The following is a 27,358-nucleotide window of genomic DNA, read 5'->3' as shown; positions in this document are numbered from 1 at the left end:
AAATAAAGGAAAAAAATGTACATTCAATGCCACAATTTTTTTTCTTATGTATTTTGGCATGCTACACTCGAAAATCGCAATGCAAAATAATTCTATGAATAGGTTTTCGAGATATGAATTTTTGAATTTTTTTTCGATTTCTTCCTGAGATACCTTCGCATTTTAGGCCATATCTCGAGTTAGGAACGTCTTATTGGGCCGCGCAAGATGCCATATTATAGGTAATCGAATTTCCAACAATTGCTTTCAACACTGTTTTCCAATCGGTTTAATAGTTTAAGTGTTATGGGTCAAAATATATGAGAAACATCGATTTTTTCAGCTCAAATAGAACACGAATGCTTCCATTGCCATGTAAAAATAGAAACTGTCAAATTATGTCCAGTTTATTATAGTTTACGTATAGATCGCACTTTTACGAAGAAAACAAGCTTTTGCTGAAGAATATCTATGGATAAATACCAGAGTTATGAACAATTGAGTAAATGTACAAAAATTTCAGTTTTACTCTGTTTTTGCATTTCTCTCCTATTTATATAGGAAACGTTTATGAAACTGTCAAATTATGTCCAATTTCTTATACATTTCATATACTGGTTTACAAAATAAAGGAAAAAAATGTACATTCAATACCACAATTTTTTTTCTTATGTATTTTGGCATGCTACACTCGAAAATCGCAATGCAAAATAATTCTATGAATAGGTTTTCGAGATATGAATTTTTGAATTTTTTTTCGATTTCTTCCTGAGATACCTTCGCATTTTAGGCCATATCTCGAGTTAGGAACGTCTTATTGGGCCGCGCAAGATGCCATATTATAGGTAATCGAATATCCAACAATTGCTTTCAACACTGTTTTCCAAACGGTTTAATAGTTTAAGTGTTATGGGTCAAAATATATGAGAAACATCGATTTTTTCAGCTCAAATAGAACACGAATGCTTCCATTGCCATGTAAAAATAGAAACTGTCAAATTATGTCCAGTTTATTATTGTGTAAGTCAAGGAAGTGCAAGTCAAGGAAGAAACTTTTGGGACAACCTAATATTATTCTATTATTTAACGTTATTAATTCCAAGTAAATTCTTTATTCGTTTGACTGATGTGTGCCAGATAGAGTAACGACGCGCGTAAATTTGAAATTCAACCGCTGCAACATTATTTTCCCAACGAAACTAAACATGTCTGTAATTGGCAACGGACGTTCAGCGTTAATGCACGCTGCGTTTGCTGGGTGACCATTGTTCACCGAGCAATTTATTGCCACGGCAACGATGGGGTGACATAACTTAATCGTTGGCATTTACTGTGTCATTTTGGTAGTCTAATTTTCAACGAAATGCGGCTTCGTCTATCGTGATTGTTATCTAGGAAAACTTTTACAATGGAATTCTTTGGTATATAGGTGTCGACACCTTCAAAGAGCAAATGTCAATGCCACGTGATGCAAACTGGAGGGAATAAGAGAGGGCAAGAGGGTGAAAGCGATGGCGGCGTTGAAGTGACATCGAGAACCCATCAACCCCCCGCGCTTCCACCACGACCGCCCCCTAGGCCAACCAGGCGTTACGAAACAACATCTGCAAATCAATGTAAGTTTTACCATCATCGGTAGCCGTAATTTCTTATGAGGTTGTTCTGATTTTTGGGTGGCCGATGAATGGTCGGTTTTCAGGAATTTCTTTTATAGAAATGAAAAGGAATATCGAAATAAATTCGAAAGAAATTATCGAAGTAATAATAAAACCACCTAGTTGCACATTTCTTCAATGGAAATTTCTTTCAATAAATATCGAAATATCGGTATATACATGAATATTCTTTACCGAAACGACGAAATTTATTATCTCAAACAGGACTTGTTGAACTTTTTTCATTCGCGACCCCCATTTACGATTGTGATCTTTTTCACAACCCAAAAAATATAGAATGAAGATATGTAAATATTTTGTGATGATTTATTGATTAGGTAACGATATATATATATATATATACATACGAAAAACTACAATTTTAGAGTTTGCTTAAAAATATTCAAAAATATGAAATTAAAAATTGCATAAAAAGTGGTAAAATTGTATTTATTACTAAGTTGTCCCATAAGTTCCCGCACACTTGATGCTTGAATTTTTGATATTAAAATTCTTTATTACATTTGATCCAAATTATTTTTTTATTATTTTTTATTTTTAATAATTTATTTTTTTTTTTTGCATAATGGACAGAAATGACAGGACTAAAAAGAGACCGAGAATTTTTTTGAAAGTCCGAAGGGTTAATTTTGAAAACTTTGGAAATTTGAAAAGTTGAAAAGTGTGCGCGGCGTTAGCTTTTTTTGAAATCAGAATATTAAAAAAATTCTCGGTCTAAATTAAGTCCTATTATTAAGAAACAAGTGTATACAATTTTGTTAATATCGGCCTAACCGTTTCTGAGAAACTTTTTATTTACTAAAATACCATTGTCCCAAGCCCCTTAAATAGTTTACAGTCCGAAAAATCAACGAAATATTTCACGATAGTCTGAATAAAATAACCTTTGGAAAAAAAAATATAACCGACTTCGAGAAACATTAAAACTGCACTAAAAAGTATGAAATAATTTCTAGTTAATTGATACGAATACTCGCCAGTTCGAGATACAATTGTTTAAAAGTATGAAATAATTTCTATCTCCTTTATATTAAATTATGTTAAATAACCTTTTCGTAGTCCGCGCAAAATTAGAAATTACTTGCATTCAAAATCACCAACAAAATATACATGCCGAATTGAGTAGCCTCCTCCTTTTCGAAGACGGCTAAAAAATAGCGAACTGCGATCTTCCATCATTTTGGGAAAAATATAAATCCTCGATTTCTAAAACTTATCCATCGATTTCCCGAACGATCCATGTTTATCCATATTCAAGCAATTACAAAGTCCACTTTTAATCGTACCGTGAAGCGTATTATCTCAACCCGTCTATCGACAACGAATACGAAAACTGGTAATTAACAAAGACCCGTTACTCGAACACAATATCTGTCGAAATATCGAAATCGATATATTCCACGCGTAAGCTTGCCAATTCGAATGGTTGATACGCATTGTCGCTTCGGTTCCACGAGCTTTTCCCAACTTCCGTTCATTTCCGCTTAAAACAGTCACGTCGCTCGGTCGGACAGCGTTTCCTGTAACTCAAATAGAATTAGACACTCGGGAAGGTAACTCTTGGCTCCATCCTTGGTCGCATCCAGCTACGATCGTCAGCCCGTCGGCAGTATCAGTTGCAATGAGACCAAGTACGCGTTCGATGCACATAGTCCTCGTTATCAGTTATCAGCGAGCACGCGTTATCGACGCTGGAAAAGCTCTGTTGACCGATCCTCCTCGTTTCGAGGAGAGCAACCCCTGTAGAATTTCCGCTCTCGACCGCGTCGAGTCGCTCGAATCGTCGCGGTATATCGACCAGTCGAATGCTCACACTAACCGAGAGCAGGAGCATCGTGTCGAAGAATGCTGCGAATCGAACAACAAGCTACAATACGTTCACGTTGCCTGCCATCAATCCGTGCTCGGTTGTGAATGGACGTGGGCGGAATGCCATCTTCGGACTCCTTTCAAAAGGATTTCTAAGCTTCACCTTTCGGCCCTAGAATCGCCAGCACCACCACCACCTGTGGGACACCCCAGCGTGCGGGCCAACGGAGATCTCGTGGAGAGGCACCTCTCCGATTCTGCTGCTCTCGCATTCGAACCTAGCTACCTAACCGAGCACGTAAGAAACAAGTCGCGCGACGAATTTCACGCGAAAAGGAAAGTGCGTCGGGGGTGACGTTGCGCGCGTGCATCGACGAGAAGTGTTTTCACCGCGAGCACGCTCGAATGACATCTTTAGCGGTGTAAAAATAAGCGATTCTGGTGATCATCGTTGCGAGAACGAGGCCCGATCGATGAGAAAGTGCACGGAGAAGAGTTTGACCTTGAGAGGCGATCCCCTCGAGGTTACATGCGATGCGCAAACGTAGACCATTAAAGCGTCTACGAGGATAGTGCGTGGCCGTAAAACGTCGCCTTCGATTTATCCGTATCTGGTGTATAACGCAAGCTCGCGCGTGTCGCAGTCGAGAATTGTAACCGTGCGAAAAAGTCGCACGACCGCGCGGAACGCGAATTACCGGTGAAATTTCGCGTAGTCGGATCCTCGAGCGAAGATAAACATCGGCCACGTGTGTCAGTTGACAAAGACAAAAGAGTGACGGCAAACTTCCGGCGGGTTGGCGAACTTCAACGCACGGCGCGTATCTAAGAACGAAGAAGATGGATGGATATCCAGTGCTCCAGATAGTGCGGTGTCGGCTAGGAACGGAAATGGAGATGGATAACCAGGGTTATCCGTTCACAATGGCGGCACACTCGCATTCCCACTTGCCGCATCCGGCAAACCACGCGCACTTCCCGATATCGCATTATCCTCACCCCTGCGGTACGCCGATTAACCCTTCTTGTTAATTTATCAATCAGCCCTCCAACCCCATTCTGTCTCCACTGCTGATCTGCATACCCGGCTAATCCGGTGTTAACTGTTCCATTAAGTCGCCTCTGGCGCGACAAAGTTACCCGCGATAATTGATTCCCCGCGGATACTCGAGCGCGATCATTCGGATTGCTGGCTGGAGAAATCGCTCTCTCGCTGTTTCGTGTAGATAGATATATACCGAAATAATCGGGGATCCCTTGTAAGTAGAGATGACGTGAATCGCTACTTTTGAATTACGAATGATTCAATCACGTTCGTTCTCAATCACGATGATTTCTCGCAGTGATTCGTGATTCTTGATTCGTGAATCGTGATAGCTTCCGATTGGTAGAGAACATTCTTTTCACTTTTCACGAATTATGTTGTTTTTAGATTGTATATGTATTATACTAGGTTGTCCCAAATGTTTCTTCCATTTCATTAATAAGTAATACATACACAATATTTTGTCTCTAAGGTTACATTATTGAATCGCGTACGATTCATTTTTAACCGACTTCGAGAAGGAGGAGGTTACTCAATTCGACATGTATATATTTTTTTACTATTACAACATTAACATCTAAGAAATTAGGTTGTCTATTTATATAAACGTTACCACACAAAATAACTGAGTGCAAGTCACGGAAGAAACTTTTGAGACGACCTAATAATATGGTCTAAAAGCAATGTTAATATAATTTTAATACAATTTCAATTTGACTCATTAGTAGTTTCTTGAATTTCCGCTAAGGGGAGACAGCGAAACACTAACGATAACAATTTTTTTGTTTCATTTCAAAATACATTTTAGGCCCGATTCGGGCCTATCTGTGCGTCTCTTTATTGTAAAAATTACGCTTTGTATATATATTCTTACAACACGTAGAGAATGTACATAACAGACGTATTTTAATCTTAATAGGAACATTTGGTAGTACTCTTTAGGAACTTATGTCTAAACGATAACAATTAACATGAACCGCTTCTGAAACGCCATCTTCCGGATCACGGTCGTGATCGAAATTTAATCACGACTGCGATCGTGATTGTATGATCACCGTGAAAAATGACTGTTAGTGATTTTTCACACCATCCCTACTTGTAAGCTGTTCGAAATCTGACGATTGAACGTTTCGTACTTCCGGGACTGTTCAACTTTAAACTACCGCCGCGGCGCGCCGATGGATAACATTTAATTCGAGAGAAGAAAGTTTTTTTTTTTTTAATTTTATCAAGAACAAACGATCAGAGTCTGCGATACAAATTTATAGGTTTTTTTTTCGTGGAAATCGATGGAAATTAAAGTAAACTGCTGGTTTAAACCAGGGCTTCTTGAACGTTTTTCGACCCCACGACCCCATTTATGATTGCGATATTTTTAGCAACCCAAAAAATATAAAATAAAGATATATGATTAGGTAACTTTATATATACATATGGAAAAATATAATTTTACGATTTGTTTAAAAACATACAAAAATATGAAATTAAAAATTGCACAAAATATTGTAAAATTGTATTTATTATAGTTAATTGCATTTTGTTTGTTGTTGTATTTATTATAGGGTACAAAAATTATGTACCCTATTTTTCATCAAAATTGCATTTTTTGAATGACATAAATAAAAGAGAATATTAAATATTTTATATAAAAATATCGCGACCCCAAGATTTCGCTAAGCGACCCTAAGATTTCGCTAAGCGACCCCATTTCGGGTCGCGACCCGAGGTTTAAGAAGCCCTGGTCTACACGGATACCATGCAAAATATAATTTACTATTAGAACTTCCAGAACATTTGTGACGAAATTATCACAACATTGCTATTAATAATTATTATTATCCTTATAATTATACTATGACACTTGATTCGGGAGAAAAATATCGAAATACACTTAACATCTTCGTCTACAAAGGAAACAAATTAAATCAAAAGTATAGTCCGTAAACCACTTCGTTTTTGTCTTTTAATATTTTTTTATGTGTCCGATATTCGTGAAAATATTTAGGTATGACACGTTACGTGTTCCAATTTGTTGAGATAACGGAATAAGAATACCTTCAAAAATATCACGATATGTTATCAGGTTGTTACATATGAAATATCCAATTTAAAATCATAATTTTAAATAAATATAACTACTTTTGTATTAAACATTTGTAATAAAAATAGGTACCATTGACTCTGCAAATCCTTTCAAGAAATGACAACTTTTCTATTTTCATTTAATAAATTTTCGAAAAAATTACGATTAGTCGAAAAATTAGTTGTGCCTTACGAAAATCTTAACAAATTTCAATAACCATTTATCGGAACAACTAATAGTGTTGTTTTAAAATAAGAATTCTTGGAATTTGCAGATTTTCTTCGAGACGTTTTATTTTGGCAAAAATCATGTTCTTTCGTATTTCATAAAAAGTTGAAAAGGATGCGTCAAAACACGTAAATATTGAAAAATTAAAATTACCTATAAAGGATGAGATTCTAGGCTTTGAGTTGATGTATAAAACATCTCAAGAACGTGAATATTTACCGAGAAAGCATATTTCAAAAATTAATCAAAATCGAACATTTCATGTATAACAACTTAATTTGTCCACCCTCCAAAAAAAAAAAATTATTAAAAATAAATTCTTTTTATTCAGCACTAATGGATAATATTTACAGTTCCTCTTTTTTCTATTACTCATCGCGACGAATGCCTTTTCCACCATCCACGTTCTATTTCTGCCCTTAAAAAAATATGTTATAACATTGTCGAAGGTCACTGGAGGATGAGGAAAGGTTGTCATATAAATAGGTATCGACGAGTTCCTTAATAAAACGCGTTCGATGCTGTGCCTGAAGTGGTTCGATAAAATCTCGAAAAATTCAGCTCAGCCTGCGTCGCGAGTCGCGAAGATTTCGATTTTATAATAGTCAGCGATTCGAATAGAAGTGAGCGCGGTAAAGTGGAGCGAGTCGGGGAGACGATTAAAAATTGAAGACGTCTTATCCATGGAATTTATGTAGTAGGTTGTCCCATAAGTTCCCGGACACTTGCTACCAATAAATCATTTTATAATAACATTATAATCAAAGAATAATTATTCTTCAAAATAAATGCCATCGTTTCTGATACTTTTTAAATGGACAAATGAAAATTGCGGTTGGACAAACGTGGACAAATCGCTTACAATCAAACATCATTAAAAATCCTAAAAAACATTTGCTATGGGGGTGCTGAATAAAAAGAATTTCTTTTTAATAATTTTTTTTTTTGAGGAGGGTGGACAAATGAAAATTTTTGTTGGGCAAACGTGGACAAATCGTGGACAAACGAGTTCAATTTGATTTGTATCAAAATTTGCATTTGGGGGTGGCAACTTCACGAAGCTCAATGAGCTGTGACCGGAAGGACAGTTTAGCACAATTTTTCAGACATTTCTGATGATCCAATAATAAAATGTTTCCAACAAAACTTGATCGGTATTAACATCTTTACAAATTTCAGTATAAACGATAAAAAAAATTTTTCTCTTTAAATAAATAATTGAGACCAATTCGATTTTTTAAACGTTAACATATATTTCTGACTTTATAATATTTCAGCAGGTGTCGAAACGAATTCAACGACCTATGACGATACAACCTTAAATCTTTAAATAAAGCTAAAATAATTTTGGCCACGACAATTGTTCAATTCCGATTTGGATCAAATGTAATAAAGAATTTTAATGTGAAAAATTCACGCATCAAGTGTCCGGGAACTTATGGGAGAACCCAGTAGAATTTAAGATTGTTAGATTGGCCACGACAATTGTTCAATTCCGATTTGGATCAAATGTAATAAAGAATTTTAATGTCAAAAATTCACGCATCAAGTGCCCGGGAACTTATGGGAGAACCCAGTAGAATCTAAGATTGTTGTTTTGAAGAAAATAGGAAAACCCAGCTGGTTCGTTTATCCCCGAAATCACTTTGCTTTGTCTATTGTTGCCCAAACGTCAGTTTCGCTTCGGTGGCACCGAATGGAGCGCTTTTTTCTGATCGTAACTGTACCGATTCGGGTAGTTCAGGTGCAGTTCGACGAATCGGTCTTAAGCTTTGGTAGCAGGTACTTCGAGGTTGCCGGTGAAACTTTCTTTGACGATTTCAATGGGAAACCGTGGCAAACCTTGAGGTAAGGTTGCGCGTATCGAAATCGAAGAAAAGAACCCTTCGAGTCATTGAAAAGAAAATCCCGAACCGTCGAGCGTCTCTTTTGACAAATTCGAGGCAAAGGAAATAAATTTTCCCGAAAAGAAGAGTCGTTCGGCACCGTCTTCCACTGCGATCCTATCTCGTCGAATCGCGACAATGGTCGGTTTTGTCAAAATGTAAGGCCGGGAAGAGTCGCGATGGTCGTTTTATTACCGAATGATCATTCGAAGGAATGTCGACGTAAATTTTACACGACCGTGGGAGCGACTATTCCCAGCCACTCGCAATTTTTCAATTCCGGAGTCACCTACATAATCTTCAACAGACTTTACTCGTCGGCAGAAAAATAATTAGATTTTTAATTACAGAAGATGATCTCTCCACTTGTTCTCTAGGTGCTCTATAGAAAGGCTCGGTATTCTTCTTTATTAATGGGAAACCTGATTAAAAAGTTCAGCTCTGACGACTCGTTCTCTCTCTTCTCCCCTCTCCCACTCTCCGGAGAGTGAAAGAATCTGCTATTGTCTTTGATGCGACGCGGTACCGACGCTTCCATCGCTCAACATTCACGAAGGGAATTTCCAGTACAGCGTAGTCGGCTGAATCGTTAAGCTTTGATAACAAAAGTCGTACTCGGATGACGAGCGAATGGGAATACCTCTGTTACCACGAAAAATCGACAATCGGCGCGATGCTTACCTCGAGTGGAGGTAATTTTGTACGCTGGCGTAATTTCACATAAAAATCCTGTCGTCGATGTTGCGGGATCGAGATTATCGGCACGCGCGTCGAGTGCAATTAGGGGCGGAATAGAGTTCGCGGAGAAAAGAAAGAAATTAATGATGGATCATCGAACGATTGATAAATAGAGAAATATTATGTTGTCCCAAAAGTTTCTTTCGCTTTATCAACACGTTGGTCGCCACGTCACCCAGAAACGGGTGACAGGACTTTCCATTGAGTAATGAAAAAAATTAATTTCGAAGGTGAAGCGGCAATAAAAATAAATCTGGATAGAATTCGTGAATTTGGTGAGGTTACAACAATTAAGTACTAGAATAAGAGGTAAATTATCTAATCTTCGATAGTCTCGAGACAAAATTTTTATTCTGTAGACATTTCCACGAGTTTCAGTCTGGCAGCCAACGCGTTAATAAGTAACGCATGCACAATATTTTATGTTTTATGTTACATTACTGAATTGTGCACGATTCATTGTGCTCCATTACTATTACAACATGAATGTCTATGAAATTAGATTGTCTATTTATATAAACACCACCACATAAAATAATCGAGTACAACTTGCGAAAGAAACTTTCGGGACAACCTAATATATACATTTGACGCGTACTACGAGACGAATGTACGACAATAATGTGTTAAGAGTCGATATTTTTTTATATATTTACCAAATTAGTTGCCTCGCGAAAAATTACGAATTAAATGATGATACAGGAATGAGCGGCTAGCGTTTCTACTTGATCGTTCGCTTTTTAGAAGGCGATTAGGTTCAAACAATTTTCTTTTTTACTTTCTTTACTTTTTGGTATTTTTTAGTACCCCTCAAAAGATTCTTCCTGGTAAATTTTTAGATTTTGTTGATCACTGGTTCAACAAATATGGAATTTAAAAAAAAAACCGCTAATTTTTGGTTTTTTTGGTCATAACTCTCTTAACAATGGTTGAAATTCAATTTTGTTTTTTTTTTCAAAATTGTCGCCTTTAGATAACCTTTACAGAAGAAAATACAAAAAAAATATTTAAAGTGTTTTTAATCGAGATTTTAATTTTAAGCATTCGATCGTGTTTTTAAAACTGTGTGTATCCTTCAATTTTCTTGAAGATTTTCTATTTTAAACTTCTATCCATTCTGCAACCTCCAAACCCGGTCCGGTAGTGGGCCTTCCATAATTACTATTTTTTTTTTCGACTTTTAACAATAAAAAAAATTTTTTTTTCGCTATATATTATTATCAGTACCGATTTTTGACACTATATACTTTTTTTTTACTTATTATAAATTGACTTCGGTATTTCTTTTTCTGGGTAGGGATTTAAAAGCAGTAAGTAAGAGTTAATTCTGTTTGTGAGTAATTATAACAAACGTTTTTATTTATTTTCATGTTCTTTTAAAAATTGTTTTAAAATAATATTATAAATGCTGTCTTTGTTGTAAAGCATATTTTTATTCATTTAAATATTCGTAAAATGTATTTAATATTGTATAAGCACAAATATTCTGGACACGTTCAAGCATATGTGTTTCGTATTTCTATAGATAAATTTTTATAATTCGCAGTCTGATCGTAATTTATTATTACAACCTCGAAGAGTACCAGCAAATATAATTGAAACGTCAATCGATACCGCTGTTTTTGTAATTTAAACGACAACGTACATTTTTTGTCTGGAAATTCAAACATTTGCAGACTCTCTAATAATTGTTTTGATTTTTTAAAATTTTCTCCTACGATTCTTTGCTGAAAATCATTTAATCCTTATTTCTTCCATTATTCTTCCATATTGTATATTTAAAATAAGCATCAGTTGTATTAGAGGATCTTCCATTAAATTCCATTGCTGCATGATTAATTTAATTCTGTTTAAGTACATTTTTCGCATTCTTGTCCCTATAAGTTTGAATTTCCTGTGGAGACATTGGCTTCTATTTCTTACTGCATCGTCAGATTGCAAATAAAATCATACACGATGATGTACGTTCAATATCAATATCCATTTACGAGGGTATCCTAAATTAGAAGGGTCTAACAAAAGGGGTTTTTCGTAAATTTTTTTTAGGATGGAAAAAAATAATTAATTCTATTGAACTTTTTATCCTATTTTCATACATATTTGAGTAGTCTGTACCAATTTTGTCAATAAGAAATATTCAATTTGAGTCGATTGTGACGCACATTTGTAGAGCACATCACAATTAAAATCTCCTATCGGCGGGGAACATGCAGGTCATAATTTTGGTTTGACACAAAAAAACCTGAAGAAATTTTTTTTTTCATATATTTTTATTCTATGTGAACCAAGAAAAACCTGCAAAAATGGTGAAATGTGAAAATACTGCAAGTTTGAGAAAAAGAACGAGTTCTTTGGCTGAAAAAAATCACTTTAACTTGATAAAAAAGTTGTTTAAAAGTTTTTTGATATGAATTTTTTTAGTTCACATAGAAGAAAAATGTATGAAAATGGAAATTTCTTTTGGTTTTTATGTGTCAAACCAAAATTACGACCTGTATCTTTCCCGCCGATAGGAGGTTTTAAGGGGGGAGGGTCAAGTAAAGAACCGCTTTTTCGCGAATTATTTTTGAAGAGTGCATAATATATATTTATTTACAACTAATTACTTGATATTTTGTAGCATCTAGGTAATCTATATAATTTTTTTTATGTAAAAATATTCATAAATGAATGAACAGCAGCTGTTTGAAGTTGGCTCCTCGAAAATGCGCCGTGCAACGCACAGATCACTCTAATTATTTGAAATCAAAAATCCACCAATTTTTCGTTAAAATATAGTAATCCGCTTTGCATCAACCTAGATTAAAAGAGAAAAATTTTTAATTTAAAATTTCACGCCACGTTAAAAAAATCTTGTTATAAAAAAAGTGATTAAAAACACTGTGTATTTCAATTTTTATAAAAACCTTCAGGTTGATGCAAAGGAGAATAGTTTAAGGAATATTTTGTGCCAAGTTTCATAGCAATCGACTGAGAAACCTCTAAGCTACATTGCACGGCACGCGAAATTTTGTGTTTCGAGAAAAATGCGTTTTAAGTTTCCGGATCTAAAAATAGTCCCTCGTGTACCGTTCGGAGCGCATCGCTTTAATGACTTTGTAGGTACACTTAGACTTCGTAGTTTCAGCTGAAATGGTCGGAGCACATTCTCCAGATGGTAAACTAATTTTCTAAACAAAACAAAAAACAGGTCAAAATTTTGAATTTTACTTGACCCTGCCCCCTTAATTGTGAGGTGCTCTACAAATGTGCGTCACAGTCGACTCAACTTGAATATTTCTTGTTGAAAAAATTTGTAAAGACTACTCAAATATGTATGAAAATAGTATAAAAAGTTCAATAGAATTAATTATTTCTTTCCATCCTAAAAAAAATCACGAAAAACCGCTTTTTTAAGACCTCCTAATTCAGGATACCCCCTTAATTATTTTTTTACTTTCTGCTTCTGCTATCCTCCCCCGGACCATCGGCCACGTCCCACCCGTTGCACCCTCGCGTATGATTCCCCGCGCGTCATTTTTGTTCCGTCGTTGACCAATTTTTCTTTCACAGGCCACACCGGCGAAGGTGGTTGCTGCAAGAAGTACGTTGTCCTTTGTTGCCTCTGCGGTGGGCTGAGCGCTGCGGTCGGTAGTCTCTTTTTGGCGGTGCACGCGGTCCTTTCAGCCCACACGGCCAGCCTAGCGCTCTTTGAGACTGTACCATCTTACATTCCTGGCATAATGGTGAGAGGCGCGGATCGGAATCTATTAGCCGATTCTTCCTTTAACGTTGCGCGCCCGTTCGAATTAATTTCCATCGCGGGCAAACACGGGTCGCGCCCAAACGAAAGCGCCGCACAGTGCGGATAAATATCAATATTGTGGACAAAAATCAAAATTTCATTACTACTATAAATATATCGCTATTTATTTACAAAAAAGAAAAATTAAAATTAACCATAAACATTGATAAAATCACAAACAAAATTAACAAACTTAACAAAAAACTAACAAACCCCGATTTTGATGAAACTTTGTATACTTGTTTGTGGGACCTTCTTACGAATTACACCATCCTCAGTACGTGCGACTTTTGCGTTTTGAGAGAGAAATTAACCCTTTAGTCCGAGTCGCCCCGTTTACTTTTGCTCGGAAACGATCAGAGATCTCAAAAAAATGTTCAAGCGAACATTACACTATTTTTAGAGGCCTATAACTCAATACCAACAAATTTAAAAAAAAAAAAACCACAAATTTTTATTTTAAATTACCACCTCCCCTCGAAATTTTTGAAAATTTTGATTTATTTCTGGATCAGTAAAAGCGTTTGTTTATTCTGAATTCAACGGTATGTATGAGTTTATGATTATCATACAGGAAAATGATGTAATATTGTAAAATTGTAGCTTTAATAGTCCATATTTCGAATTCTTTAGGAATTTTCTTCTCATAAATAATAGAAGTTGCTCCTATATGTTATTTAACAAAATATGTTTCGTTTTGACCAAGGATGTGAGAAATAATTTTTATAGAAATCCATAAATCAACTAAATCAGAATTTTCAACTTCCGATTACGACCCTACGCCAACAGTACCGTCCCTTATTAAAAATTATGCAAAACCGAACGATGCAAGTATTTGCAAACAAACGTATAAGTTTCTTAAAATATAACAAATAATCTATCCAAACATGTTGAGTGCTCGGGATATTTTTTGCCGTTTTGTCTGTATGTTTGTTTAAAGATAATGATTGTATTATGGATACAAATGATTGATACATGATTATTTATAACAATTTCCACGCTGACACACATTTTCTACGATAGAAATCTGCCCCACATTTTGTTATATATATATATATGTATACTAATATTGAATTTTGTCCACTTATAAGTTTCTTTCTCACAAACTTATAAGTTTCTTAAAATATAACAAATAATCTATCCAAATATGTTGAGAACTCAGGATATTTTCTGCCGTTTTGTCTGTATATTTGTTTAAAGATAATGATTGTATTATGGATACAAATGATTGATACATGATTATTTATAACAATTTCCACGCTGACACACATTTTCTACGATAGAAATCTGCCCCACATTTTGTTATATATATATACATATACTAATATTGAATTTTGTCCACTTATTCCGCACTGTGCGCCGCGCGCACGTCGAATAATGATTTACATTCAATGCGTTTTACAGTTAATTTTAATGGGGCTGTTCACGATGCTACTCGCGAGGCGGAAGCACAGATACGGTCTTCTGGTAAGCAAACCGTGACCCGTCCGAAGATACCGTCGCCGACAGTTTCATTGTAGAATCGTGTACCTGACTTTTTCCAGATGAAGGTCTGCGGTTCCGTTGGCGTGGTGTGCGCCCTGGTGTGCGTGCTGGTCACCGTCACGACGACGGTGATACACATGTCCCGGCTCCAGGGCCTTCGAAAATGCGTTTACACCGTGAAAGCCAGGTACTCGTTTAACTCTAATAACCATAATCTATCTAAATAAAATTGAATAAAATTGAAGTGTCTGTCTGCGATTTCCAAATAATGCTTTCTTTAACCCTTTCCACAACACCTTTGACTCTCAGTCACCACTAGGTTCTCTTTAGGTTTAATTCCTTTTTAACTCGAAGCGTCAATAAAATGATTATCGTCGAAACAAAGGTGACCCGATTTTCAAATCTCAAATTAGAGATCTCGTTTTCAAAGTCGCTCTAAGCTTAGTCATTCGTGACAGTAGAATTCAAAAAAGTAAAAAAATTACGCCAAGTACATGAAAAAGTGGAGGACTCAAGGAGTTATCATAGAAAAATAAAAGATCCCCATAAAAAATTACAAGAAAGTATTCGTGACGATAGAATGCTAAGAAAGCGTCTCGAGTTGCTGACAGATACCAGAAAAAAATCCGCGTAACCGCGTAATAATGCGTATCCGTGTATTTCGATACCCGGGTACTCGTGTATTAAAAATACCCGTGTTCTTAATTCCTTAATACACGGTACATGTGTTCTGTGTACCCGTGTATTGTAATACCCGTTGAAAACCGTGATCTCTAGTATGCACTGTTAATTCAACTACACACGCAGTTATTTTAGACAGAATCCAATACCGCTGAAACTGGTAACGATCGATTATTATTGCTTCAGGTCGTGCACGTGTTACGGAGCACCAGAAGGAGATCCAGGTGTCCTCTTCGAGGGCACTCCTCACTGCGAGGCGGTCCACGGTGCCCTGCACGCCTGCCTGAGAGCGTTGTTCGGCGTCTCGGTCGCGGGAATCTTGGCCTGCATATTCTCGTGTATGCTGGTGTACCAGTTGTTGAGTCACGAGAAGAAGAAGATGTACTGGGAGCAGTTGGAGCTCAGATGCAGATCTCTGTACGGCCAGGGAGGCACAGTGGGACCGCCGACTGGTTCCTGCGGGTGTTGCAACGACTGCGGCGGTGCCAGCCCTTGGTGGGCACAGACGCCGGGAAATTTGTACACGCCGAATCCTGACTTGGCGCCGTCGAGGTACGCAAACTTATCCCGCGGGTGGACCAGTGTCATTTATGGGGACGGGTTATCCTAGAAAACATAATAAAGTTAATGTATTTTACAAGAATGTTTCAATTTGATACGACAACATAGAGCCATCTTTTTTTAGAAATTTTGCGCGAAGTTTGATACTGTTGCACGAACTGGGTATGGCAAACCTTCGATCGGAACACTATGAAGAAAAACACTATGCAGAGATTATGACTTTCCAGGGTATACAGAGTTTTAACAAAACCAATTATTTAAAACAGACAAATAGCTCGTGATATACTTTTTGAATATGTATTTACCACTATTCTAATTTCCAATACTTGACGAAACCGTTGAAACGAAGCGTGGAACACAAAAGAAAACTTAAACAAAATAATCCAGCTACTTAAAGATGCACATGTATGGACCAACATCTAACATTGGAGAAAACCTCGTAAGAAACTGTCGTTAATAACCAAAGGTTAATGCGACGTTAAATATGTAGTAAAAAAAAAAAAAATTAATTTTAAACACACTTCTCTAAAATATCGTATTTTCTTTTTTTTTATAAAAAAGGTAAGGCTGTGGGTAACGCATCAATATTTCGTCTCATTTCAAAGGATAACATTTAGACACGTGCAAAATAGCTACAACGAAAATTTGAAGTCATTCAGTTCATAACATTGTATAAAAGTTTGAAAATCTGAGTTTTGAATAAAATGAGATTAAAGTTTAAAATGCGTGGCAGAGGACTTGGTCCTTACAGAAAACCGTCTATAGCAGCCTATAGTTTTTGAATTCAGTTGCGAATAAGAGCTCCAAACACAAAAGACCACAAAAGAAGAAAAATTGATTGTTTTCTAGAGCTGTTGAACCTTGACAGTTTCGGACGCAAACGATTTAAAAGAGAGTAACTTTTTATGTTATAACTAATATTTTTGGTACAAAGTGCACTATTATTTCGTTTCGAGTTCAGTCTATTAGTTATAATTAGACCGCGGATCTTTATGCAAAATAAAATCTTCGCGATCGTGCCTACACAAATTGAACCTAAATAGGAATTTATTTTATTCTGCAAATATTATAACATGAACTTTACTTTGAATCTTTTTTATATTCTTGCATATTGTTTGCGTTTTGTAATTTCTTACACATTCAAATTTCCTATAAGTCTAGTTATAATATTATAATTGGGGGGGTGGGGGGCAAATTTATCATGTTTTATTTTAAGTATAACAACACCGTAGGGTATATAGAGTATATGCTGTCCCACTTTAATATTGCATATTTTTTAATTACAAAAGCCATTTCGATAGTAAATAATGATTACTTTAATATAAAAACAAACCTGTGCATACATACTATTCCTCGAGAGATTAATCCTTTCCTTTCCTTTCCTCTTATTTTATGTTTCAAGAAAGAAATTAATTCGTAATTATCAAGTAATTAACACTCAAACCAAAGACTTTTTTCATAAGAAAACACCGTGCAGAAATACTATAAAATTTCCCCGGTTGTAAATTATAACCATTACAATTGATACTTAACGCATTAGACATTTGAGCGAAAATAAAAATAAGAAAATTTGTATCGAAAAAGTCGTAAACTTGCCAAGTGGAAGGTGCGATCGTACTTTTACGTCACGATGTACATAGTTGCATAAGAATAACACGCACGACAGGTATAGTTACGACGTTTGCATCATTACGACTTTAATAGGAAAACGTGGAACGATGAACTTCATTGAGCAGTTATCGATGCAATTCAGATGCGGCGTGGCACGTTTGTCTCGGGACAAAACGATACATATTCAACGGGTTTCATTCACGAGTGTCACGAATGTCGGTTGCGGGGCGTAATAAACTCGTAAACAAACGAACGTTCCTCTGGCTCCCAGGCACTCATTGTATTCCGGTAATCCGCTAATGTATGGCATTAATTAAGCCAGACATTCCATTCCGTTCTCTGACATTTACCCGAGAGATTTCTTCGTCTTGCGAATTAAATTATGACTGACGACGCGCTCTTTGGGGTTCGCTTTTCGTCCAAAGTCGATGTGAAAGAAACCGCGATCGTGCCCCGTGATTGCTTTCGCGTCCGCTCGCGGACAGATACGATCGTCGAATCGCGATATTTCGCGCGAAAAAAATTGTACCTCGCCGAGGGAAATATTCTGTCGACCGTGGAACGCGCATGGCATGCCTGAAGCGTTAGAAGAATCGAAATTCGAATGAACGGAATTCTCTCGCGAAAAACTGGGCTCAGATTTCGAAGCAATATTTCCAGCATCACGATTTGTAGCGCTTACGAGTTTTTAATATGTTTTACTTTCGCGTACGGAACAACTGTTCGTCAGTGACAACACAAACATTATGCTTTATAATTAGACTGCGGGATTTATATACGTATGGCGTATGGAAATGTGGGAAAACATATGTTAAAGATATCTAAAATATAAGTACTTGCAGTAAATAATATGTTAAAATTATTAGAGTAATTAGTGGAATATATGATGCATACGTTCATGGACAGGTTGTGATGTATATGTATATGTTACGATGAATATGATAAATGCAGTGATTATGCGTAATCCCTAATAAAGTTGGTAAATGTGATAAAATTGTTAATGCTGTACTGTTTACACGGAAATACTGTTTGAGTAGATATGGAATCTAAGCTATATATATATATATAGTATATATATATTATATATATATAATATACTGTAATATACTATATATATATATATAATATACTGTAATATACTATATATATATATAGCTTAGATCCCATATCTACTCAATATATATATATTACATTATTATTATTATTATTATTAATATTATTTATATATATTTATATATATATAATATATACTGTATGTGTGTACATATAACAAACAGGCCAACCAATTACTCCTATTAAAGATAATCATTCATTGGAAAAGCCTTAAATTCCTACAAAAACTGCCTAGCTACTCAAGTGATACGTCCCGGTGCACCGTCATGCATAAGTCACGCGTGTGTAATTCCTACAATTGATTACTCAATAAATTGACATGAAGTGAACCTGTTAATCTACCATCGAGGAAGTGAAGAAGTTATCCAACATTGTACGCAAACAGTTTAATAGAATCGGTTTACTAATGGGAACTCAACATTCTCATAACGAGGAAAATGATTACAAACTAGGTAGAAATAATCGTTATTTTTGGGTGTTCACTCGAACCGAGTATGTCATTCGCTTTTGGTGATAGCTATAAAAACGTCGGACAAATCATGCTTACTTTTAAAAGGAACATTATTCGATACGCACAATTTTGTGTAGGTAAAGGTGTAAAGAAGACACGAAGGTCAACTTTAATTTTTTAAATACGTAAAATGGTATATTTAACTTTCTACCCTCCAATGTAGCATTTCAAGATGCATAAAATGTCTAATTACAAATGAAAATATTCGACTTTGAATAGATGATAGGAATAGATTGAACATTTTCATACATATTTCAGTATTCTTCTTCCAGTCCATAATCGTCGAATGTAAACAAATAGACTCATTTGTATTCATGAATTGTGTTAGTCAGTAATAAGACAATTTCCCTCTATCGCTGTGAAACAGTCACGCGTTCAAGCTACTTACCCCATGTATGCATAGTAAACACGTTTAAGAGCAATAATAACAAGAAAATATAATATAAATATAACCAATACATTTCTCTCTGATCTTGCAGAAGATGGCGTTTGCCATGGTCCAGATCCAGAGGACCAGCTCCAAGTCCCGATTCGAATTACGGCTTCCACACCCAAGCCAGACAGACGGAAGCCAACGCGGAGAACACCAACGGCCCTTACAGCGTCCTGAATTCTCAATCCAGCGGTCCTTACTCGGTGTTGAACGCGCAGACGGGCCCGTACACGCCAAGCACGGCCTCTTACAGCGTTCTGGAGGCTCCTGTGCCCATGTGGGGCCCTCCGCCGCCCTACAGCGATCCTAACAGTCCGGCAAGGAGGCCCCAAGTAGTCGAACAGAGGCCCAGAATCGCTAAACGAATAGAGAATTTCGAGAACAATGAAGGTAACGCGCTATCACGATCATACGCGCATCGATTACAAGCGTTACTGCGACAAGAAAACGTGTTCTTGGAAGCTGAACGTTACCGTTACAGATCACAGATCGAGGTCCGCGAAACGCCCCTCGGATAATTACGAGAACGCCGAGGAAATATCGAACAGCACCGATCCGGAGGGTGGAAACGAGGGCACCATGAAAGGTAGAAGGATCAGGAAGCCCTTGAAGGGAGTGGAAAATGGTGCGTTCCAGCAGGAGGCGAATCCTGGACCGAAACAATCGGAAAGCGAACTCTATTTTGGCGACGTGTCTTCGTGTTGCGGGCCCGAGAGCAGTTTTTACGATTTGGCTGTGGAGAAAGAAGGTTAGACAGTTTCTTTTTTCCTTAGGTCCGCTAACGAAACAATTTGGTGCATTAGTCCTGGGATGCTTGCGCGATAATATCGGAATCGAAGACAAACTGTAATTTACTTTACGTCTCGATCTTTCGTTTTAGAATCACTTTTAGAATCACTTTTAGAATCTAGAAATGTTACATTAGAACTTATTAAATTACTATATTCGAAGAATTTATTGAGATAAAAAAAGATGTACCTGCAAACGAGTTCCAGTCATGTACACCAAAAGGTCTAGCAGGATAAGGATAGACAATCGGCCACCGCCTCAATTTTTCATTGTTATTATGTATAATAATAAACTTTCAGACCGTTACCTCCCCGGTTTAAGGGTAATATGAGGGTAAACACTCTTAACTTTATTATTTTTTATAAACTGCATCTCGTATATTTTTTTTCAGGGTATTTTTTAAATTACTAACGGTAGAAAATGAATAATTTATTTTTTGCGGGTGGTAATTGCAAACATCCCTGTGAGTGACACCTACCAAAAAAATCAGAAACGATGATCAGTTACTTAGCTGACATATGTAAAAGTTTCAGAAATGTCGGAGTCCTGGAACATGGTTAAATGATTAAAAAGAAACATAAAAATCGCATGCGTTACGTCCCGTGCAACGGGCTGAAGTAGAATGAGTAATGGTCAGACACGCTGCGCGCATCGTACGGTTCAAGAAGAATGAGATAATGTCAGACACGCTACGCGTATCGTTGCAGCTATGGATACGACATGGCGGCAACCAGTTTCAACAATTTTGTAATTGATATCATAAAAGTTTCCTTAAAAGTATTCCGTTTATTATTATTTCTTAAACGATATCTAGGCATTGTTTAAAAACACGCGCTGTGCGTCGCTCGATGGACTGTAACTTAGTTGTCAATAATTAAAGAGAAACAAAACTGGCAATATGAAACGAACTAAATGTCACGTAAAGGTCAAAATATTCAACCTTCATGGATTCATATTTTTATAAGCTATTAGACTGCTGTAGTGAAAATATGCAGTCCCTGTCGTATGGATACGTGTAACGATACGCGTAAGCGTGTCTGACATACATCGTCTCATTTTTCTTCAGCCCGTTGCACGGGACGTAACGCACGGGATTTTTGTTTCTTTTTAATTATTTAATCATGTTCCAGGACTCCGTTCTGAAACTTTTACGTGTGTCAGCTAAATAACCGATCATCATTCCTGATTTTTTTGGAAGGTGTCACTCACAGGGTTGTTTGCAATTACCACCTGCAAAAAATAAATTATTCATTTTCAATCCTTAATAATTACGAAAATACCCTGAAAAAAATATATATGACATGCAGTTTATAACGGCGAATATTTTCGTTTCTGCAGAATTTAAATATCTGAAATAGTAACCGAGACAAAAATAATAAAATTAAGGGTGTTTGTGGGATGATGTCTTAGGTCAAAAGCATTGCACCTAATAGCAATGATAATTGGGGTGGATTGCCTATCCTTATCCTGCTAGACCCTTTCAAGTCCCATATTTCTGCACTGTTATTCTATCAAAGAATGATATAACCAAACGTAATTCAAAATGTATACATTTTTAAATTGAAATTACATAATATAAGTTTAATTTTCCCAGGTGCTGAACATTCGGAGGGCGTGGACTACCTAGCAGCCCGTTTAGGTAAAAGACAATTATCGAAGCGATCGAGGCTACCTCTGCCGCTGCCATCGGAGAGCGGCGACATACCGTCCGACAATTACGCCAACAGCGACGAACCGAGAAACGCAAGAGGACCTTTCTTGGCTCCGGACGCCCAGTACGAAGTGATCCAGCAGGGTCGATACTCGTACTATCCGGCAAAGGACGACGAACAGCTCCAAGAAGGTCCAGCCACCTCTGGTTACTTCAGAGAGGAGGAGACTGATAGAGGAAGAGAAAGAGACTACAGGGATTACAGGAGCAGTCAGGAGGAAGAGACGCCCCAGTGTTGTCTGAGCGACTCGACGACACTGGATTCTGGCTGGCAAAGCGGTGAACAACAACAATCGGACGACAATGTCCGACCTGTGAACGTGTAATTGCATCGAGTTGCATTGCATCGAGTTTCATTGAGAACCGTAAAGGGAAACGATGTCGCGAAATAATTTTTATAGAGGCAGTTCCGAACCTAGACTTGCACAGTACAACTTGTCCTTTGATTTACGAGGCCAGGATCACCGGAGAAACCGTGTCCGACTTATCGTTAGTATTTCATTGTAACCTCTCGGAAGTCTTGTCTCGAGTCCAGCACAACCCAATACGAACTATCGCGATTCAGATAGAGAAAGTGTCCACGTAGAATACAAAGAGATGGTGATAAGTGCAAATCTAAGATTAGCGTATTCGTAAAATAGAGTTTCAAGCAATGTGATTTGTTGTGGTACAGTTTAAATTAAGACACGTAAACCTTAACCGTTTAGAATATAAGCAAACAAACTAGTGGTGATGTTTGCTAGTTTTATCAAGAATCAATGAATGGAACCATTAGCCAGTATAGACATCATTTAACTTTGTTCGGTGTAAACACGTCGACCTTACAATTAGCGTTTGGATCGTCTTAGGTCACGATTCGTGAACATCGATTAATTGAGTTCTCTAGAAGGAGTTTTAGGATTTTATTTTTTAATAAGACACAAATGGTACGGAATATATCGGATATTCGATTTGTAGTTTAACACGTTCACTGTCAGACAAATATTCTTCAAAATTTCTGCTAGGTTTCAATTTCATTCAGACTATTGGAAACTACATAATCGAACATTTATCGTGGTATTTATTTTTGTGACTACATTAACATTCGTGAATTTTATTCAAGTTCATGTCCTTTGATGCTTAACCTTTTCGGCGCTCTGCGCGAGTATACTCGTCAAATTATTTTGTTCTTGTCGGGCTCAAGACGAGTTAAATCGCACGAGCTTATTGTTAATGAGTTAATGAGTTAACTCGCCTTGAGCTCTTTCCTATTTAAAAAGCTCGTGCGATTTAACTCTTCTTGAGCACGACAAGAACAAAATAATTTGACGAGTATACTCGCGCAGAGCACCGAGAAGGTTAAGTTTTAGAATTAATTTCTTTAGTTCTTCAGTGAAAAGCACTGTCACCCATATATGGTCGACCTGGCGATCAACGTGTTAAATAAAAGATTAGAATTGAACGTGATGAAAGATGATATTGTTTAAATGACAACATTTTCATCTAAGAAATTAGGTTGTCTATTTACATAAAAACTGCCACACAAAGTAACTGAGTTCAACTCAAGAAAGAAACTTTTGCGACAACCTAATATATCGAACTGTATTATTTACTGTAAAATTACTCGCAAAGTCAGATTATTCAATGTTCACAAATTGTTACGAAAAATAATCCAGTATAATGCAGTGCCAGCATTGAAACGTTGACGCTTGACAAAGTTAAGATGACTATTGTGCTATTCATTTCATTTAGTTGGTAAGCAAACAAAGATCGATCGTAGTTACCTCGCGATCGACGCATTATTAGAAGTCTGAAAAGGATTATGAGAGGCAGACTCTGCGACAGAATGCTCGCGAGAAATCCTATCATAACCACGTATTTTTGTTAATTAAGCGATGTCGCCCGTGTTGTTCGTAATATTAATCGTTAATGTATGCCGAAGAGAAATACGCAGGGGAAAGGAGAAACGATTAGTTTCATAGGTGAAGCGCCGAAAGAAAGCTCTCTGGAAACGATAGGAATGCTATTTAAGAGAATACACCATATTGACAGACCCGAAACGAACGGGATTTTCACGAAATTGTATTAAGAAATGTATACGCTCGATTGAAATGACGTTATTATTGCAAATAAATCAGTTTCAAAACTTTGAATAATTTTTCAGATATCTACATTTGTTTATATTTGGTACAATTAATTTACCGCACTAAGTAATTTCTGTATACAGATACATAGCAAATATTGTACAGTGACCTCTTCTAGATTACATTTAAAGACTGAAAGTCACGTTTCAAAGAAAAGCGTTCTCGATATTTCTGAATCGTCAAAATGGCGTAATCTTGTAAAATGATCCTCGGACCGGAGTTTTTTCTTCGGCGACTCGTTAGAAACGTCCATGTACAAAAGTGTGCTTTACTCTTGCCAATATCTAGCTAGGTGTCAGCTCGATTTCGCACTTAGACGCTAATCGTTGCAAAGAAACGTTTACCATTGAGTGTTGCGTTCCATATTCGCGTATCGAGAGGTTTCGTTAAGTTTACTAAATGCTCGGTCACTGCCACGCGACATTTATTCTCCGCCTCGCATGATCGAACGACAGGCGCGCCCGTTACTTATTGCTGTTCGGACAATTAACGAAATACATACGCGTCAGTGGCGCAACTGGAACTTCCAAATAGGAGGAGGCAATATTCTTCTACATCTATATTTATAAATAAAAGTAATTAATTTTCTGTAGCGTCGCGTTCCATTTTCTTTTGTTTTTCGCTATCGTATTCAAAACTTTGTTAGTATCGATATCGGTGTCGTTGATATCTTATTTTACTATAATTATACATAATACTTATTATGGTAACGAGCATGTGTTCCCTTCTCTGTGAATTTTCGGTTTATTATTATCATTATTAACCCCTTAAGTTACGATTTACTCTCGAACAGCCTGGGACCAAAATGTGATGTTTACATTTACCCCGAACAATAGGGCCAGGCTCGTGATAATCACTTTTGGCCTGAATATCGGACCACGAGTCTGACACGTGGTCGTAACTTAAGGGGTTAAATACAAAATTTATTCTGTTTTATTCCATAGAGGTTCAGCTTCTTGCCTCCTCCCATTGTTCTACTGTTTTGCGCGGCTGAAATTCGCCGCGATTTCTAACTTCCACGAATTCACGTGTACTCTATACAAGGTGTCCCGAAAATGTTGGAGGTCCTTGAAAGGGTTCGTGGTGTGATTTGAAATAATTTTTTCCTTAGCGAAAATGTTGTATGATGCTTCGTTAAGGAGATATCAACAGAAAACCCCCGACGAATCAGAGCGCCGTAGTCTACGCTACTGCGGGCGCTCCCAATGGCGTACTCGCGCTCTGGTTGGTCGGGGTTCTTCTGTTAATATCTCCTTAACGAAACATCATACAACATTTTCGCCAAGGAAAAAATTGTTTCAAATCACCTCCCCTTTCAAGAATCCCCAACATTTTTGGAACACCCTGTATTTCCGAATATTATATTTCTCTTTCAACGAAACCGCGTCTTCATTGCGCACCGCGATTTCCTAACAAGTAGTTAAGCTGTCGTTTATTCGTGCTTGTCGAGGAATTCCTTGAATCGTGTTCGTGGTCTGTGTTTGCTTCGAGCTTTTTGCGTTGTAGGGCCGCATTTCGCTTTCGAACATAAAACCCATGGTGGACCAAGGAACGATATTAGGATTAGATCGGTTCTAATCGATCAGCGCGACGTGTTAAAATATCGTCGACCGTCTATTGCCCAGGGATGGACAGAATATTATTTGAATAACATACGTGACGAAATAAAACGCTACAGTTATCGCGATTTATTCCCGACGTTTATCGAACGGTTATTTAAATGTACAAAAATTTGTCGCGTACGCTTGTATTTGTATCGTAACCTTTTTTTTTTTTTTATTAAACATATTGTGAAATTTTCACTTCCATCGCGATTAAAATAAAATCTTCCGGACTTTTTAAAAACTTTAAAGTATCGTAACTCGAAACTACTTGTTTCGAGATATTCCGTTATTGCTTTTCGACGAATATATGATTGTATACTTACTCTTACTTATTTTTTCAGAGGATCCAACCAGAGGCGTAGCGAGGAAATTTGGCGCTCGGGGGTAGTTTAATGAATTCGAGAACCCTATCAATTTTGGAGGGTGGGAAGCTCCCCTATAATACAGATAATTTCATTTTCGCTTCGACGAATTGGTTGTTCTCTCTTCAACTCATTCGTTTGTAATTATTCGCATAAACGTGATAGTGATTTTCTGCTTTATGTTTTTGAGTATACAATTATCCATTATTCTTCATGATGAAAAAGTTTTAAGGCTTTTGTGGGACATATAACTTGATTTTTTTAATAGTTTTTCATTCAGAAATATAGCACTATCCTTATACAATTTGACTTTGTTGAGATTTCAAAACCACTGTGCGCCATTTGGCGCCCCTCTCTACGTCTCCGGATCCAATGTATAAAGTTGAAAATGTTGCGAATGCTTGTGTAAACTAATCTCCAAGTACAAATCTTCGAATAAACAAACACGAGATTATATATTCGGATGAACTTCCAGCCGCTAAACACGAAACATAATTTGATTGTACAATTCAAGATCATATATTTTACTGGCCAAATAACGCACCAAAAGTTGTTCGTTACTCGATATTTTTATCTAGACAAGAGTTTTGCCCATCTCTGCTATCGCCGTAGTCAGCCGTTTGTTACGTGACATATATATACACACCCCACACAAAGCAGATACATATTTTCTAACCGGGATTCAAGAGTGGAAGAGGCAAGGCCAGCTTAGGGGAGTAGTTTAACGTTCTTTACTCGATAAAGTGTACCTTAAGAGCGATCTACGTAGCAAGTCGACCGATGTAACTGACAATTAATAAGAATAAAGCTTCGTTTTGTAAAGAAACCGCGAGGCTCGATGAATTGTAGCGATTCTTTCGAGTGTAATAAATTCGAAGAGCACACCAACCCGTTCCTTGTACTCTTTTCGTTGAACTAAATCAAGAGATGTCAGACGTAGCAAGCGTCGGACAACTGGTTTCCTCCAAGGATCGACAACGACAGTTATCACAAGTGAGTTGTGCCCATTCATAATCTGCAAAACAGCCTGTGTGTTAAAAAAAGAAGAATTTTCAAACGAAAGATAATATAATATTTTTCAATCACCATCGAAACGTTAAATAAATATTTACATATGGGCAAATCCACACAACTTTCAGATTTGCA

General features: G+C 36.9%; 1 protein-coding gene across 1 annotated transcript in view; it reads left to right on the top strand.

The window, feature by feature from the left end:
• Positions 1 to 27,038, top strand: part of LOC128874741 (uncharacterized) — a 38,137-nt gene extending 11,099 nt beyond the window's left edge. Inside the window, exons 3-10 of the mRNA XM_054119771.1 lie at positions 1,409 to 1,595; positions 12,997 to 13,169; positions 14,633 to 14,695; positions 14,773 to 14,900; positions 15,581 to 15,946; positions 19,670 to 20,013; positions 20,105 to 20,371; positions 22,007 to 27,038. Coding sequence (XP_053975746.1) covers positions 1,409 to 1,595; positions 12,997 to 13,169; positions 14,633 to 14,695; positions 14,773 to 14,900; positions 15,581 to 15,946; positions 19,670 to 20,013; positions 20,105 to 20,371; positions 22,007 to 22,449 — 1,971 coding nt within the window. The 3' untranslated portion in view covers positions 22,450 to 27,038. The remainder of the gene's footprint in view (positions 1 to 1,408; positions 1,596 to 12,996; positions 13,170 to 14,632; positions 14,696 to 14,772; positions 14,901 to 15,580; positions 15,947 to 19,669; positions 20,014 to 20,104; positions 20,372 to 22,006) is intronic.
• The last annotated feature ends 320 nt before the right edge of the window (positions 27,039 to 27,358 follow it).

Source organism: Hylaeus volcanicus, chromosome 4, assembly GCF_026283585.1.
Source record: "Hylaeus volcanicus isolate JK05 chromosome 4, UHH_iyHylVolc1.0_haploid, whole genome shotgun sequence".
Lineage (NCBI taxonomy): Eukaryota > Metazoa > Arthropoda > Insecta > Hymenoptera > Colletidae > Hylaeus > Hylaeus volcanicus.
Note: the sequence above shows the minus strand (reverse complement) of the source record. Positions and strands in the feature narration are given on the sequence as shown.